At 39.5% G+C, this 15718-nt stretch overlaps 1 protein-coding gene across 4 annotated transcripts in view; it reads left to right on the top strand.

The window, feature by feature from the left end:
- taf1 (TAF1 RNA polymerase II, TATA box binding protein (TBP)-associated factor) overlaps positions 1 to 15718 on the top strand; it is a 152246-nt gene that overhangs the window by 103837 nt on the left and 32691 nt on the right. For all 4 annotated transcript variants that reach the window (XM_080187541.1, XM_080187538.1, XM_080187540.1 and 1 more), the window contains 5 exons: positions 1297 to 1462; positions 2889 to 3100; positions 12680 to 12788; positions 13606 to 13704; positions 14599 to 14776. In XM_080187541.1, the coding sequence (XP_080043667.1) occupies positions 1297 to 1462; positions 2889 to 3100; positions 12680 to 12788; positions 13606 to 13704; positions 14599 to 14776 (764 nt within the window). The remainder of the gene's footprint in view (positions 1 to 1296; positions 1463 to 2888; positions 3101 to 12679; positions 12789 to 13605; positions 13705 to 14598; positions 14777 to 15718) is intronic.

The following is a 15718-nucleotide window of genomic DNA, read 5'->3' as shown; positions in this document are numbered from 1 at the left end:
TCTCTGCACCATGTTCCATCTGCCGAATTTTTGCCCATTCACCTAACCCTCTCCAATTACCCTTGAATATCTGTGTATCCTTTTGACCATTACCACTTCCACCAAATATTGGGTCATCTGCAAACTTGGAAATATTGCATTCAATCATAACCAAATCGGTTATATCGATTGTGAATAGCTGGGGCTTGAGTATTGATCCTTGCAATAGACAAATCACAACCTGCCAACCTGACCTGTTTACTCTTCCTCTCTGTTTTCTGTCTGTCAGCTTGTTCTCAATCCATGCCCCAATCTAATGTGCTCTTAATTTTGTTCACTGATTACTTGTGTGGAACCTTTTCAAAAGCTTTTTGAAAATTTAAATATACCACATTCTCCATAACATATTCTGTTAGTTGCTTCGTCAAAATAACTCAACAGGTTTGTTGAACCTGATTTCCCTTTCATAAATCCACATTGCCTCTCCTCAATCTTACCTTTATTTCTTAAGTAGCCTCTTATCACATTCTTTATGACAAATGCCATCATTTTTCCAACAACTGATGTTAGACTAGCAGGTCCCTGTTTTCTCTCTCCGTCCTTTCTGAAATAGTGGAGTTACATTTGCCACCATCCAATTTACAGGAAACATTCCAGAAAGGTGACCACCACTTTGCAGATACCTCTTCCAACTCTCTGGGATGTTGATCAGATCCACAAGGTTTTTCTACATTAGTCCCATTTATTTCTCTTTTTCTTATTAACATTAATATCTTGCAGAAGACAGGCACACAATGTTATTTGGTTTCACTGCCAATTCCTTATTCCTCACAATGAATTCTCTTGACTCTGCTTGTAATGAAATCACGTTCGTTTTTCCTAATCTTTTTCTTTTCACATGCATATAGAAACTTTCACAGTCCATTTTTATGTTTCTCGCTAGTTTACCCTCATTTAAATGCAAGTCTTTGCTTTTGACATGAAAGAAATGTCAGTTGTAGAAATACTAGATTTTATGTTTAAAGGGTACTTCGGCAACAAATCAGGCAGTTTGACAAAAGGAGCTGGGCAAAATCCGCAATTGAGTAAATCGGTGGCAAACAAAATTCAGTGCAGGTAAATGCAAGGTATAAAGAATGCCTGCCTGGAGTAGAAAATCCAGAATTGGAGGAAGTTTTCAAAAGCCGTATAATCGTATTCATTATTAGATTGAGAAACGATTAGCCATCAAATGATGATCGAATCGGTATTGGATAAAGACCAAAATAAGCTGGAAACCACATGGGGGAAAATAATGAATTTGTTTGTTTTTCATAGCCGCAAGTTTGCTCTATTTGATGAGCAACATCGTGAGGAAATGCGACGAGAAAGGCGAAGAATTCAGGAGCAACTTCGGCGACTCAAACGGAATCAAGAAAAGGAGAAATTGAAAGGGCCGCCAGAGAAAAAACCGAAAAAAGTCAAAGAAAGACCTGACCTGAAGGTAACCAACCTGAGCAAACATTGATTTTATGCAGTTTAATTTGTAATTTACACCTTGAAGCTACAATTATTTATTTATTGCACCTTTGTACCATGTTTAAATCTCTTTCCCGTGCGAACAGAGTTACTAATTATTGGCCCAGTGTATCAGACTGATATCAAATGAAAGCTATTCAGAAGTTCAGTTCAACTGCTGGATTTGTTTAGTTTTCAAGAGAAAATTATCTTTACACCTAAGTAGAAGGGCCCCAAAAATCATGTGAGCAATTTCAATAAAGTGACCTGAGTATTGCGGGAGTCAGGGGATGGCGGGTTGCTGATGGTGGGAGTGAAATGATCTGAGAGATTCTTCGTATTGAAACTTCTGTTTCCATTTTGTTACGATTCAGTGTCATCATTATAGTCGTTCTTTGACCACCCTCCAACCTATCTTTTTATTCAAAGAGTATTCCATTTTTCACTTTCCCTAACAACGCGAAAGGAGAATGGAACAGCAATCAATGTATACTCCCATTTATCTAGGACCTTCAGATTTATTATTATTCTGTAGAAACATAGAAAATAGGTGCAGGAGTAGGCCATTTGGCCCTCCAAGCCTGCGCCACCATTCAATATGATCATGGCTGATGATGCACTTTCAGTATCCCACTCCCGTTTTTTTCTCAATACCCTTTGATCCCTTTAGCCCCAAAGGCTAGTGAACATATTTAACAAACTGGCCCCAACAGTTTTCTGTGGTAGAGAATTCCACAGGCTCACAACTCTGAGTGAAGAAGTTCTTCCCCATCTCAGTCCTGAGTGGCTTACCCCTTATTCTTAGACTGTGATGCCTAGTTCTGGACTTTCCCAACATTGGGAACATTCTTCCTATGTCTAGCCAGTCCAGTACCATCAGGATTTTACATATTTCTATAAGATCCCCTCATTCTTCTAAATTCCAGTGGTTACAAGCCCAGTTGATTAAGTCTGCCTTCATATGCCAGTCCTGCCATTCCAGGAATCAATCTTATGAACCTTCGCTGGACTCCCTCAATAGTAGTAATGCCCTTCCTCAGATTAGGAGACCAAAACTGCACACAATATTCAAGTACTCAACGTGTGGCCTTACCAAGGCCCTGTGTTACTACAGCAAGACATCTTTACTCCTATACTCAATCCTTTTGCTATGAAGGCCAGCATGCCGTTAGCCTTCCTCACAGTGAAGCAACTGTTTCACCACGACACCCAGGTCACGTTGCACTTCCATTTTTTTCCTGAACACCATTCAGATAATAATCTTCCTTCCTGTTTTTGCCACCAACATGGGTAATCTTACATTCATCCACCTGTACTAGTGGTTTGTCTTTAGCTGGTCAGTGGAATTAAAAATAATGTATTGCAGTGGAAGTTCTGGGAAATTATTGAAGCCTCCTTTTCTCTACTTACAGCTAAAATGTGGTGCCTGTGGTGCCATTGGCCACATGAGGACCAATAAGTTTTGTCCTCTGTATTACCAAACAAATGCTCCACCAAGTAACCCAGTTGCAATGACAGAAGAACAGGAAGAGGAGCTGGAAAAGACTGTTATACCCAATGACAACGAAGAACTTATCAAAGTAGAAGGAACTAAAATCGTGTTGGGCAAACAGCTGATTGAGAGGTAAGTAAAAAATTGTGGTTAGTCATGTGGGCAAAAAAAGAATTCTGCACAGCTTATCTTTCCAAGGAGATAGTGAAAAGAAGCCATATTGGAACAAAGCCTGATTAGCAAATTTGTGGACGTGGAAGTGAGAAAACAAATTGTTTTAGTTATTTTATCAGTACCTTGTCATAAATAACCTGTATCTGTTATGTGTGCTTTTTGTTTAAACCATGTGCTAATATTCAGGCCAGTCCAAATTTGCAGATGAGAATTTTGGTTTGGTCAAACAGCTTTATGATATTCTGGTATGATCTTGCTGAGATTGACAGTGTTGGCAGCATTGTGGTGCATACTCTGAATTAAACAGGTTAGAACAGATGCTTAACAGTCTGCAATACTTTGTTGGATGTGCATAGATGACACCATGCTCAGATTTCTGAGTTTGTCAAGCACTGGTTTTCTATTTTGAAGGTGCTACAGAAATGCAGATTATGAAGGATGGCGTGACACAGGATAAAATGCAGAAAAAAGTTGATTTTTTTTGAGCAAGCAGCTCCAAAGTGAACACAGTATGGAGTCTGGATAATTCCTTACTGTTCCGGACTGACTGACTCTGTTTCTATTTCTCTAACTGCCTGTCTCTGACTGACTCGGTCTGGCTGATTCTGAATATTTCTGTCCAACTGACTTGGTCTGGCCCTGCATCTATCTGACTATCTTAGATTTGCAAAGATAGAAACCTCTGTTATTCCTCAGAAAAGTCTATTGCTGAATGCAGGATTACTAACATGATAAACACTGTAGAACTTTGATCTAATTTGTTGGTTGTAGTATCGACTAGTTCTGATTAAAGCTCTATAGTCCGGCTACAAATAGTTGTGAATGGTGGTGGACAAATAAACAATGAACCTGAGGGAGCCTGGCACATCAGTGCATAAGACAAGAAGTATTTGCAATCAATCCCACAGCTCCAACACCACTCCAGAAGTTTGATACTATCCAGGACAATGTTTGCTAAATTGACACTCAGTCTACCATATTAAATGTTAACTCCCTCCACTTCTGATGCACAGTGGCAGCAGTATATACCTTTTGCAAGATGCACTGCAGCTGCTTTCCAAGCCACTGCAATTGCAGCTTCCAAAGCCAAAACCTCGACTACCCAGAAGGACAGTGTAGTAAATGCATGGGACTCAGCTACCGACAAAATTCTCTTCCAAGCTACACACCGTCCTGCATTGCAACAAAATCGCTGTTCCTTCACTGTTGCTGGATCAAAATCCTTAAAATTTCTTCCTAACAGAACTGTAGGTGTACCTAAAACACACAGACTACACTGGTTCAAGAAGATATTTCACACCACCTTCTTGAGGGCAATTAAGAATGACAACAGATGCTGTTCTCGCCGGTGATGCACGTCTCATGAAAAAATAGAAAAAGCTGAAAGCTAAAGGAATTCTAAGTAAAATCTAGGTGCAAGTAAAGAATCATTGAAGATAAGAAAGTGGAGCTGACTTGTTAGATAATGTATGTCAATGTATGGTGAGGACAGAAAAAATACTGAGTGCGGGAGTCCCAACTATTCCTAGTCTACATTAAAGATTAGACTTAGAAATCCTGTATACTCTAGCAATATTTGTGATTGATTCTAAATTGAGGAGTGGGCATGGGGCAGTGGTACCTTTGAGACAGACAATGCCATTAAGAAATAGACAAAATTCAGCACAGACCAGTGTGAAGTATTATCAGAACATGAGAACTAGGAATAGACAATTCATCCCCTCGAGCCTGCCCTGCCATTCAATCTCATCATAGTTGATCCTATCGCCATCTCATCTCCACCTTCCTGCTTGCTACCCATAACCCTTCATCCTGCTATAATTAAAAACCTATCTATCTCATAGAATTCCTACAATGCAGAAGGAGGTCTTTGACTCATTGAGTCTGCACTGACTTTCTTGACAGAGCATCTTATCCAGACCCACTTTCCCACCCTGTCCCCATAACCCCACACGTTTATCATGGTTAATCCATCTAACTTACACATCTTGGTAAACGAAGGGGCAATTTATCATGGCAAATCCACCTAACCTGCACATCTCCTCAAATTTGTCTCATGTTCTGGCATGCACTGGACTCTGGGGTAGAGAATTCCACAGACTCATGACCATTTGAATGAAGTAATTCCTCCTCATTTCTGTTTCAACTTTACTTTCCCTTACCTTAAAACTGGCAGAAAAAAAACTATGTTATGATTGTATAACATAAATAGCTGAAAATGGAACTGAAAAATAAACTGCGACAGTGAACTCTGGAATTAACATGTCAAATTGCTCAATAAACAAGGGCAGTTGAATACTAGAGGATGCTATGCTGGAACAGTAAAGTTCCTGAGTCCAATCATACCCTGATTTATGTATTTATTTTTGGTTGTTAAGTTGTAATGGAAACATTGAAGTAGTGGAAACTGTATGGTAAAGAGCTTCTAGCAAGATCGCTGATGTCAAAGAATTGATTTGTGAGGAAAGAATAGTGCATGTTAGCCTTCAAAAGAGACAGCAGAGAGTGCTTTTTCATTACACCACTATGCGAGTGCCTACACCATTTGACTGTAAGAAGTTGGCTCACCACCGTTATCTCAAGGGCATGTAAAGATGGGAAGCAAATGCTGCCTTAGCTGGTGCTGCACAAATCCTATGAAAGAATTAAAAGGATTTTAATGTTAAGATGTTAACTTGCCTGATAAATTTATCCCTACTGTCTATATCAGGATTAGATTAAAACTGGAGCAAGGAAAGTTTAGGACACATGTCAGGAACCACATCTCAATGCAAAGGTGAATGGATGAATGAAATGAGGTGGACTAAATCATCATCTTTGTTAAAATTGTTTTGCCACCAAATAAAACAGGCAGCAATTTGTGTGAGAGAAGATAGAGAAGATGTGAAGGATTGAAAATTGTCAGAGAATTTTGAAAAAAGAGCTCCTCTCTGGCACAGTACCGAAGCTGAAGAATGTGTTAAAGTCAGTGGATAGAGAGAGCATGCATATAGTAGAGTTGATGATTCATCAGTGATCTTGCAGCAGAATAAACAACTGAAGTATAAATGGGTTGTGACAAAGTGCTGAAGTGTGAGTGGAAGTGTGTGATGTGTTCAGTGGAGATGGGGATAAGGTGGGTGGTGTTAAGAAATTGTGGGTGAATAGATGGGGAGATCAAAATGTTAAAGCTAGAAATGGGAGGAAAAATAGTAAATATTGTGATAAAGAGGACTGAGTGTGCAGAAGCATGACCTTTGGATAAAGGAGATGAAATTGCTAACAACGTTCAAAAATAGGTTCAGGGCAAAAATGATTTAGTAGGTGTCTGTTGCTGATGCCACCATTAGCCTTGGGCCAAGGAGAGTGTAGTAAAGTACAAAATCATGGTGATGCCTCATGATTCCAGCAAATAAAATCGTGTTTGGAAATTAAATTTTATATTTAAAATACTGTCAGAAAGTCCTATCCAGGATCATTTGCCTTTATACTGCACCTTTTGAAGACGTCAGGACACTCCAAATCGTTTTGCAGCCGATTAAGTAGTTTTCACATGCAGTAGGAAAACATAACAGCCAATTTGCAGTAAATATCCCAAAAACTGCAATGACCAGATATTCTGTTGTAGTGATATCGATTTAAAGATCAATATTGGCCTGACGCTAAGCACAATTCCATGGTCATCTTCGGCCATGGGATATTTGACGTCGACCTGAAAGGGCAAATGGGCCTTCAGTTGTAACATCTGATCTGAAAGATGGTGCGCAGAATTCTTCCAAGAAAATTTGAAGTGTCAAATTCCTGTGAAAACTGGAATAAATCATACTTTTTTTTCAGTTGGAGTTCAGAGAAGAACCTCCCACCCTCTGTGCACTACTGAGTGCACCAGGGTGGTCACTCAAGAAATCTGGAGTGGGACCTATCCCCACTGGAGAGGCAGGCAGGATCGTGCTAAGTGGGTCACTGCAACCCTGCAAACTCTGCAGCATTGGCTATTTAACCCTGCCCCCCCCACTCTCCCGTCCGTACAAGTGCCTGGGCCAGCCTCAAACCCCCCTGTCACCAGCAGCCCCAAACCCCTCTGCTGTCCCAACCTCCCCCCAGTACCTCCAAATAGGGTGTGTCTGTCCCCCTACCCCCCCAATCTGCCATATGATCTCCCTCCCTCCAATCATGATCCCAAAGTGCAGAGTGGAGGCAAGATCCCCACTCTGCCCCATGCCCGATGGGATGAGGCTTCACTTCTGGACCCAGTAATTGTATTTAAAGTATATGTAAATGTTTATTTAAATAATTTATGCGGTTCCTGGCCGATTTCCTGGCGGAACTAACGCCTCCGGAAATCCAGAGCTGGGAGATGCTCTTGGGGCGGGACGCCCAGTGCAGATCCCCCGGATCAGGCGCGGTTGGAATCTCCTGGCCCACTGCACTAAAAAAGTACAGCAGCAGGATGGAAAAATAGCCCCTGGTACCACTGGCCAGAACAGTACTGTTCATTATTCTACTGAAGTGTTGTTCTAGATTGAACTCAAGCCTTTGGAAGTAGGACTTGAACCCACAATGTTCTGACTCAGAGGTGACAGTGCTGTCTATGAGTCAAAGTTTACACCTGGGCTCTTGCTGGAATGCAAGAACAACATGTTGTAATCAGAACTCAGTCCTTATGACTAATAGTTTGATAAGTTATCTTTAGTTTTTATCAGTCATTTGGGACAATAGGATTCATTGTTCAAATCCTTGTTTACTTTTACAAACAAATAAAACATTTTCTAAGCATTTTTTGTTAAAGGCAGTGCCTTTTTCAGTGAGAATCAATTTTCTAAGTTGTTCAGTTAACATTAACATCATTGCTTGGGAAGGGAGAGAATGGTGAATGGGTGGTTATGGAGCAGTTAGATTCATGCTTGTTGTGAGCAAGCCTTTGAAACCATGATATGACAGCAAATTAGTGAGCACTTAAAAATGTTAATCAAGGATAGCAAGGACAAAATTTGTCAAGGCAAACTGTGTTTGACAAATTTAGTAGAGACATTGTGATTGATTAAATAAAAAGAATGCAGTAATGGCATGAAAATGGATTTTTAAATGTGTTTATTTGATGTTTCCAAGTTATAAGAAAGTAATGATTCCATAACTTGTGTTTCCAAGTTATAAGAAAATTAAGATCTGGAAGCACAGAAAGAAAGTTGGTTGATTGCAAACTGTTAAGATTTCTGGTGTGACTCGAATTGGGCAATGGTTAAAAATAATGTGTTAGGCTGTTATTAGGTTAATTTTTGTGTACATGTTTATTTGGACTTCAGCCTAGGCATCACTATCTTGAAATTTGCTGACAACTTAAAGTAGGAGTTTTGGGAATCATTTCTAAAAGGCTGCAAGTTTTCACCACATCAATTTGAATGTAAATCTAGTTTTACCCACATGTTCTGTTCTCAGCTTCATGCATTTCAGACTTGGCTTTCTTGATTGTGTATGCAGTTGCACCACCTAATTTAGTTGTCTTGAGTCCATTTACTTGTATGTTTTACCTGCTGCTCCTGATCCAACCCCATCACATTTGTTTCCTCCTTTCTTTTGTTTCTTTTGGATTAGCCATGCTAAATTGCCCCTTTCTGGCCACTTCTGCTGCCTCTTTCTCAACCCTTGTCCTTCGTGTCCAGAACTGATTTTTCCAGCTTGCCACAATGACCCATTAGCTCTGCCAACCAACCTTAACTGTTCCTTAGCTGTGCTTCTGCTAGCTATTTAAAAGTTAACAACCAGGTATATTTTTTGACCTTAAATTTGTAATTTATATAACTGCTAGAAAGTTCTTTCTCTTACAAGAAAGACATGGGCAAAGAAGGATGTTGTTCCTCATTCATATTTTGAAAATGAACTAGAAAATCTCATACATAAGGACAGTGTGTTGTCTACAAATTGTACAGAAGAGCTTTTTTTCCATTGTTTTTGTTCCATTCCATTGTCATTGTTTTTAGCGGATTAGAATTTGTGTAGTTACTTCCATTGAAACAGAATTACATGGATGGAAAATTAATATGATCAGCCATTCACCTCTACTCTGTTTCCTGAGACTGATGTGGATATTTCGGCGTTGGACTGGGGTGAACACAGTAAAAAGTCTGACAACACCGGGTTTGAGTCCAACCGATTTATTTGATAGTAAACTCACAAGCTTTTGGGGTTTGTCCCTTCGTCAGGTGAATGGAGAGTTCTGGCCTCAGACAGAGCATATAAAGCACAGACAGTTTACAGATTACTGATTAGAATGCGAATCTTTACACCTAACCTGCTGTTCAAGTCCTAAAATGGCCGACAATGTGAGTGGAAGGAGCACTGATCACAGGTTAAAGAGATGTGTATTGTCTCCAGACAGTACAGTAAGTGAGGTTTTGCAAACCCAGGCAAGTCACGGGGGTTACAGATAGTGCGACACGAACCCAAGATCCCTGTTGAGACCGTCCTTGTGTGTGGAACTTGGCTATCAGTCTGCTCAGCGACTCTGCGCGGCCGTGTGTCGTGAAGGCCGCCTTGGAGAATGCTTACCCGAAGGTCAGAGGCTGAATGCCCGTGACCACTGAAGTGTTTGCCAACAGGAAGGGAACAGTCTTGCCTGGTGATTGTCGAGTGATGTTCATTCATCCGTTGTCGTAGCGTCTGCATGGTCTCCCCAATGTACCATGTTTCGGGACAACCTTTCTTGCAACGTATCAGGGAGACAACGTTGTTGGATGTCCCGAAGTATGGGGAGACCATGCAGATGCTACGACAACGGATGAATGAACATCACTCGACAATCACCAGGCAAGACTGTTCCCTTCCTGTTGGCGAACACTTCAGTGGTCATGGGCATTCAGCCTCTGACCTTCGGGTAAGCATTCTCCAAGGTGGCCTTCACGACACACGACAGCGCAGAGTCGCTGAGCAGAGACTGATAGCCAAGTTTCGCGCGCATGAGGACGGTCTCAACAGGGATCTTGGGTTCATGTCGCACTATCTGTAACCCCCGTGACTTGCCTGGGTTTGCAAAACCTCACTTACTGTACTGTCTGGAGACAATACATATCTCTTTAACCTGTGATCAGTTCTCCTTCCATTCACATTGTCGGCCACTTTAGGACTTGAACAGCAGGTTAGGTGTAAAGATTCGCATTCTAATCAGTAATCTGTAAACTGTCTGTTTATATGCTCTGTCTGAGGCCAGAACCCTCCATTCACCTGATGAAGGGACAAACCCCGAAAGCTTGTGAGTTTGCTATCAAATAAATCGGTTGGACTTAAACCTGGTGTTGTCAGACTTTTTCCTGTGACTGAGCCAATTTTGTTTCCGTGTTGCTACTGTCCTTTTTGTTCTGTAAGCTCCAACTTAACCCACACGTCTGTTGTGTGGCACGTTATTACATTCCTTTTGGAAGTCCATGTAAACCATAGCAGTAGCGTTATCCTCATCAGCCTTTTCTGTTACCTCATCGATTACCTCAAACAAGTATGTTGTAAACGTAATCTTTCCTTAACAAATGCATGTTGACTTTGCTGAATGAACCTGCATTTTCTCAAGTGATTATTGATTTTATTGTGAATTATTTCTAAGAGTTTTCACACCACCCAAAACTGACTGACCTGTTATTGTTGGGCTCATCTTCTTTGAAAATTGGTGTAATGTTTACAATTCTCCAGTGTTCTGGCACTGGCTGAGTCTAAGGAAGATTGAAAACTTATGGCCAGTGCCTCCACAATGTCCACTTCCTGCAGTATCCTTGGATACACCTTATCGAGTTCTGGTGCCTTTATCAACTCTGGGAAAGTATAACTTGTGCAATACTCCCTCTTTATCAATTTTTATAGCCTTCAAGTATCTGAATGACCTTTTACCATGATCTGAGCAGCATCATCTTTTTTATAAAGACAGATGCAAAGTGTTAATACCTCAGTCATGCCCCTGTCTCCGTGTGTAAATCTTCTTTTGGTCCTTATTTTGCTCCAGCTCTCCTCTTACCATCTTTTTACTATTTATACGCGTATCGAAAACTTTTGGATTCCGTTCTACATAGCTGTGTTGCGATCTGGTTAAAGATCCTTAACATTTCAAAAATGTATGGTGCAGTGGCACAGTGGTTAGCACTGCTGCCTCACGGCCTCAGGTACCTGCCTGTGAGGAGTTAGCATGTTCTCCCTGTGTCTGCATGGGTTTCCTCCGGGTGCTCCAGTTTCCTCTCATGGTCCAAAGATGTGAGAGTTAGGTGGATTGACCATGCTAAATTGCCCCTTAGTGTCAGGGGAACTAACGAGGGTAAATGCGTGGGCTAACAGGAATTGGGCCTGGATGGAATTGTGTCAGGACAGACTCAATAGGCCGAATGGCCTCCTTCTACACTGTAAGATTCTATGATTCTATCTATGATATTCAGAGACTTTGAAAGACCAATGTACCAATAACTACACATTTTGTATTTTTTACATTTGGATTTTTCCTTTTTTACAAAAGAAACTTTATTTTATAGAACAGAATTAAACAAAGCAAATTTAATTAAGAAAACAGTAACTTATAACTACATGTTATGCACTTCTTACTTTCCCCCAAGAATTCGCTTTGTAAGATACATCAGTCTTAAAATGATTTACTTCTGTATGGACTGCCCATAAACAAACCACATTCTCTGGGGAATTCTCCTCAGCTCCAGCTATTTTCAGATGTCAAGCTTTCATTTACCATAAATTCTCTGATGTCCCAGCCCCTTGTTCTGGTCACTTTCAACACTTCAAAGCTAGTTCAGCTTACTACTTTCTTTTGCAATAAGACACTGTGAGCTCCACTGTAGATTCTCCCACCAGCTTCAAGCTAGGCAATCGTCCAGCTTGTGTTCTTTCACAAGATGCAAACTGAGATTAAGCCTCACCTGCATTCCACATAGTTAATGATTCTCTGCAGTTACACTTTTATTTCTCAAGCTAAACATGTTGTAAAACACATGAACCATGAACTAAATATTCACAACTGCTAGTCTCTTTTCATACTTTCTATTTGCTTCCCTTATTTGGTTTTTCACACTCTTTCTGAATTTTTTTTTCAAATTAGGTTAATTTCTTTCAAAAAATATTTTTGCTGTTATACGAATAATCTGAGACAAGATGCATGATAAATGGTGTAGGCTTGAATGAAACAAATGACTTTGGACTTATGGTTTCCAAAGCATTCCACATCTGAAGTTTCTCTGTTTGCTATAATCTAATTGTTTGGGACTGATTTCTGTGATGAGTCAAAAGCTTTATTTTTGTTGTATCATACGACTATTAGGTCAGTAGAAGGCAAGTAGATGGACCTTGCTGTTTTCTCATTTTGTAATTCTTGAGTTCTCAAGAATGTATAAAACTGTGCAATCTGTGTGCACCTTTGTAGGGGTCAATTTCCAGCTTTCATTGTTAAATATCTGTAAAGTCTACCATTTTCAGTACCACTTTTGACTTACACATCTGAATTTCTGAAGCATCCTCTACTTATAGTTTTTCTGTAACTTCTAAATTTCTTTATTCTAAATATTCTGACATTTGATATTTCAGTGCAGATGAAGTGCGCAGGAAATCTTTGGTCCTCAAATTCCCCAAACAGCAGCTTCCTCCGAAACGCCGTAGACGAGTGGGAACGACAGTGCACTGTGATTACCTAAATGTAAGCCGTCTTTTTATTTAATGTAAAAAAAAAAGCGCTGAAAATGCTCAGGAGGTGTGGCAGCATCTGTTCAGAGAAAGATGGAGTTAACATTTCAAGCTGAAAGTTACTCTTCAGAAAGGAAGGAGGGTGGAAATGTGAATTATTTTTATTTGTATTATTTCCTGAAGTATCAGTTATTGTTTGTGAGCCAAATTTAGAACAACTGGTATAATTTCAGTTCGAGAAACTCTACAACACAATTTCATCAATAGTCTGCTGTTCTTCATGCTTTATTTAAAGAAATCTTAAAAGAAGTGCAGGAAAGTGCAGATTACTAAATGTGAATGGACCCAGAAAGAGACTTAGTCTGCTGAGTTAACTTGTTTTTTTAGAACCTAAACTTGCAACTTTAAAATAGTTAATGACAAAGGAAAAAGAAGTCTCAGAATGGATGTCAAATAATTTTACTTCAACACAAAAGGCTAGTAATGATGGTTGGAAAGTTTAAACTCAGAGCTGATAAAGGTGTGGCAGTAGGAGTAAGATCTAGATAGAGGCAATGGAAATTGGTGATTTTGGCAATAGGATAAACATTTTGAAGCATACCTTAAATCAGACAGGACACCAAGACCAATTTGAGGAAGTGACAGAGCAATGAGTGCCAAAATCAAGTTGGAGAAATTCTTGCACATTCATTATATCAGATTTTTGGGAGCATGTTTTAACAGACTGGAGCCAAGATCAAATAGTTGTGTAAAATAAGAAATGGTAAGGCTATTTTAACAATTGAAACTGTTGATGCTGCAAAACTATCTACTGCTTTTTCCTTTCACAGAGACCACATAAGTCTATTCATAGGCGACGGACGGACCCGATGGTCACCCTATCATCCATTTTGGAAGGAATTATCAATGACATGCGAGACCTAGTAAATGTGAGAGTTCACAGATTTTATTTTATGTGAAGCTTGGGAGAAGCAAAGGCCACAATTTCAAAATTATGATGTGAGACTGGATTGGCAGAGCAGATTAGCATGTTGCTTTTTCACCTCTCTGACCTATGTTAAAACCAAGCAAAGATTGATGGGATTATAAGCTTTCCTGATTGTGTGGGTACCATAAAGAAGTTTTAGGAATCTCAACCCAGTTATTTGTGTGAGAGAGGCAGAAGTCTTCATGAGAAAGCAAGAGAGACATGAGTATGCGGACGCAAAATAGAGACAGGAGTATGTGTGTGCACAAGAGTGAGCGTGTTTGCTTCTTTTGCGTGTTTGTGTGTGTGAGATATCAGAATTCAGTTCTCTTGCAACACCTAACATTAACCAAATTTGTGAGCAAAGGAAGAAGCGTAGCTTCTCTTTTAAAAGTGACAAAAATAAGTTAAGACCTAAGTATTTGCTGAATGAGACGTTTTTAATTTAATGAATCTGTATACCAAAGAAATAGTAAAAACTTTTAACTGCTTGTTTTTGTCTATCAAGCAATAAACAATTTTTTGTGGTTCACTCTTCAACAGAATGAGACTTTCTTAGGGGTTCCGTCAGTACTCTTGGGAGGTCAAAATGGTTCCATGGCTGGAAAAATTTGGGATACTTTGATTTGGAAAATTGAACTTTTGATCCCGGTTGGGATAATTTTCACTTGGGCATGTACTGGAAATGTGTCATTTTACACTATTCATGTTGAAGTTCTCTGTAATATTGCTGAGTTCCATTTATCTACTGAATTGTTTTAAAAGTATGCATGTGAGAGGATAATATGTCGGTTCAACAAGAGGGACATTTCCATTTCACTTGACTTTCTGTATTAAATTCTCTTTCTCTCCTCAGACTTACCCATTCCACACTCCAGTTAACGCGAAGGTTGTGAAGGATTATTATAAAATTATCACTAAACCAATGGACTTACAGACCTTGAGAGAAAATGTCCGTAAGCGGATGTGCCATTCACGAGAAGAATTCCGAGAGCAAGTGGAACTTATTGTAAAAAACTGTGCCACGTACAATGGTAAGAGCTACAAGCTATTCATAAAAAATCATTTATATTTATTTTTAAGTTTATTAAGGAACTATGAATCATGTATAAGGGTAATATTTCTCAAAGAAGGTATTGAGTAGATCAGACAATAGATCCAATTCAATGTTGAAAAATTTGAGGAAAGGAAAATAACTTTGAAGGGTAGCATAAGTCGATGAGAGGAAAAGAGAAACTGGCATCCAGATGCGCAAGTCATTAAAAGGAACAGTACAGGTAGATAAGACCATAAAAAGACAAGTGGAGTTCTTGGTTTTCTGCTTAAGGGCCTAGAAAAGAAAAATGAAGTACAAGATGCAAGGGCACTATTGTATATTTTTAACCAAGTTACTTTAGGAAGGATTAAAAAGCAATGGAAAAATTTCAGTGTAGATTTCCAAGATGTTGCATGGGTTAAGGGATTAGTTATAGAGAAAGAGCTGTGAAGTTAGGTCTTTGTTCATTGGAATGAGATGTTTAGGGTAATTGGATGCTAAATCTTAAAGATTATGAAGGACTGTAGGGTTAAAAATGATTGTGTCTACTAACTGGGACAGCAATGTGGTGGCACATACATTTTGAGCAAGGTGTTTGGAATGTGATATTGCTAAAGTAAAGTTCATAAGTTATTCTGAAAGAGAATTTAATTCAAGAAAGAGGAATTTTAAATGACATGAGACAGGAGAAGTAGGAGTTACTATGGGAAGCTGATGGTGTTGTGGTATTGTCACTGAAGTAGTAATCAGAGACCTAGGATAATGCGCTGGGGATGGTGGAATTTAGAATTAAAAGTTCAATGATGAACTATCAAACCATTCTTGATTGTTGTAAAAACCCACCTGGTTATAAGAACATAAGAAATAGGAGCAGGAGTAGGCCATCTAGCCCTTCGAGCCTACTCCACCATCCAATAAGATCATGGCTGATCTGAAGTGC

The sequence above is a fragment of the Carcharhinus amblyrhynchos genome, chromosome 4 (genome assembly GCF_965287045.1).
Source record: "Carcharhinus amblyrhynchos chromosome 4, sCarAmb.v2.hapA, whole genome shotgun sequence".
NCBI lineage: Eukaryota > Metazoa > Chordata > Chondrichthyes > Carcharhiniformes > Carcharhinidae > Carcharhinus > Carcharhinus amblyrhynchos.
This window is presented reverse-complemented; position numbering and strand designations above follow the sequence as displayed.